This window comes from Brachypodium distachyon, chromosome 4 (genome assembly GCF_000005505.3).
Source record: "Brachypodium distachyon strain Bd21 chromosome 4, Brachypodium_distachyon_v3.0, whole genome shotgun sequence".
NCBI classification, from domain to species: domain Eukaryota; kingdom Viridiplantae; phylum Streptophyta; class Magnoliopsida; order Poales; family Poaceae; genus Brachypodium; species Brachypodium distachyon.
In genome coordinates, this window is record NC_016134.3 from 42,402,561 (window position 1) to 42,404,798 (window position 2,238).

Below are 2,238 nucleotides of genomic sequence, written 5' to 3' on the forward strand. Positions count from 1 at the left end.
AAGCGCAGAAACATGCATGATCACTTCATTCAGAAATCAGAACCAACGAAAAGAAACAAAATTCACATATAAAAAACAGAACATAGTAAAAAGAAATAATAGATCACAAGTTTCAAGATGAAAAGCAGGTACCAAAGCAATACACCGGAACCAAAATGGTTCAATGCATGCAAAAAGAATTTAAATTAATACTGATATGGAAATGGAGGACAATTAATCTGACAATTAATAGGCAGAGCAGGTCGATGAGGTGTAACCGTGTAAAGTGGGCTGGCTCCTGGCTCGCACGCCCAAAATCCACCCGGCCTGTACTACTCTTCCGTTCCGAATTTCGCATCCATGACTGGCGAGGAGCGTGACTGGAGCGGGGGCCTCCCGCAGGAGCTCCTGGAGACCATCGGCCGCAAGATCCCGCCGGGCCCCGACGCTGGCGCTTTCCGGTTGACCTGCCCTGCCTGGCGCGCGGCGCTGCCCTTCTCGGAGCGCTTCACGCCGGTCGTCATGCTGCCCTTCGACCCGAAGTCGTCGGCGGAGGTCACCTTCTACAGGGCGACATCCGGGGAGCTCTTCACCACCAACCTCCCGGCGGTGCGAGGCAGGGCGCTCTGCGGGTCCTCGCGCGGATGGCTGGCGCTGGTCGACGAGGCCACCGCCGTGACGCTCCTCAACCCCCTCACCGGCGCCACCAAGAGCCTCCCGCCGCTCGACGAGTACGTCACGTCGGTGATGTTGAGCCCCGCTTTGATGGTCGATGGCCGTTGGATGGTCTCTTCCGTGGACGGCGCCCTGCGCCCCGTCAGGCTAGAGGACATGAGGAGCGTCTTCTTCGGCAACGTGGTGCTGTCCGCGCCGCCCGAGTCGGGCGAGTTCGTGGCCATGGTCGCGGTCCCAGGCGCCACGGAGGTCGCGTTCTGCCACGTCGGGCCCGGGGCCGACGCGCCCGCTCCCACGTGGACGTTGCTGGACACGAAGCTCGAGTGCTGCGTCAGCACCGTGGTTCACTGCATCGGCAGATTCGTGGCCGTCGGATGCACCGGCGAGATCTCTGTCTGCGACGTCGCCCGTGGCACGGCGACGCTGGTGCCGTCCTTGGATCCGCCTGGCAAGATCCTGGCTCGCGGCTACCTTGAATGGAACGGGGACCTGCTCCTGGTCGGCAGCATGGTGCGGACGCACGACAAGACGAAGCGCATCTGCTACCGCAACAGGGTGTACAGGTGCGGGGATATCCTCGCCGAGAAGCCGGTTTGGTCCAGGGTGATGGAAATGCGCGATACGACCTTGTTCGTGTCCAACAATTGCATGGTGAGCTTTGGTGGAGCCAGCGTGTCTGGTCTCCGAGGGGATTCTGTTTATTTCTCTGAGCCCCTGTATGGACTCCCGGAAGATCCGGCCTATATATGCTGGGCATGTTAATTCCTTTGGTTCATTCTTCTTCAATATAGATACACCTACTTGGGTGTATTCTAGAAAAAAATCCTTTGGTTCAAGGTCACAGCGATAACAAAAGATTAGGATGATATGCCATATGTTCAGTTTTATGCAGACTAGCTAGCTATCCCGTTTGCAATATGCAGTTATATGTTCTAACAGCCCCAAATTCCGACTAAACCCCAGTTTCATGCATTGTCACAACTCACAAGGTGATGACACAAAAGATTAGACATGCCATGTGTCTGTCAGACAGATTGCGGTAGTCTTTGTTAATTTGTCTATTACTTGAACGCTCAACAAAGTTTAATTTTCTTTGCTAAACCACACTACAAGAGTCTCCTAGCTTGCCTGCGATTTTTTCTATGGGGAACAGAAGATAAATTTATTGATTGCAATTTAGATCATCACATCGTTGGCGAGAGTAGCTCAACAAGGGTGATTCGAGACACAAAACACCAACCTACAATAAAAAAATCAACAAGGGTGATTCGAGACACAAAACATCTTGCTTTTAGCTAGTTGAATGAGCTTTCGTACATGATTAATCAACTAACAATTGTGACAATAATTCATATGCAAAACAGTCTATAAAGAATTAAAACAAGAAAAGAAAAGAAATCTCTTGATCGAAGCACAATCAAGAATTTGGCAGTTGCTATAGAGTAGCTCCCTCATCTGGAATTTTGGCCAACATATAACACATCAGCTTAATTGCCTGAGAGAGTAGTTTCCCGAGTCTTTCACGTAGTGTGGATTCTATATAGGCCGTAGAAGTCACTTCGTCCTCGACTCATGGTCACATCT

The 2,238-nt window shown here is 51.6% G+C and overlaps 1 protein-coding gene across 1 annotated transcript; it reads left to right on the plus strand.

Annotated features, from left to right (window-relative positions):
* Window positions 1-339: 339 nt before the first annotated feature.
* Window positions 340-1,416, plus strand: LOC104585139. The gene has a single exon (XM_010241136.1). The coding sequence runs from the start codon at window positions 340-342 to the stop codon at window positions 1,414-1,416; it is 1,077 nt and encodes a 358-aa protein (XP_010239438.1).
* Window positions 1,417-2,238: the final 822 nt, after the last annotated feature.

What these genes read in the sequence shown, in the direction of transcription:
- LOC104585139 (XM_010241136.1), top strand. Translation starts at nt 340, where the DNA reads ATGACTGGCGAGGAGCGTGACTGGAGCGGGGGCCTCCCGCAGGAGCTC.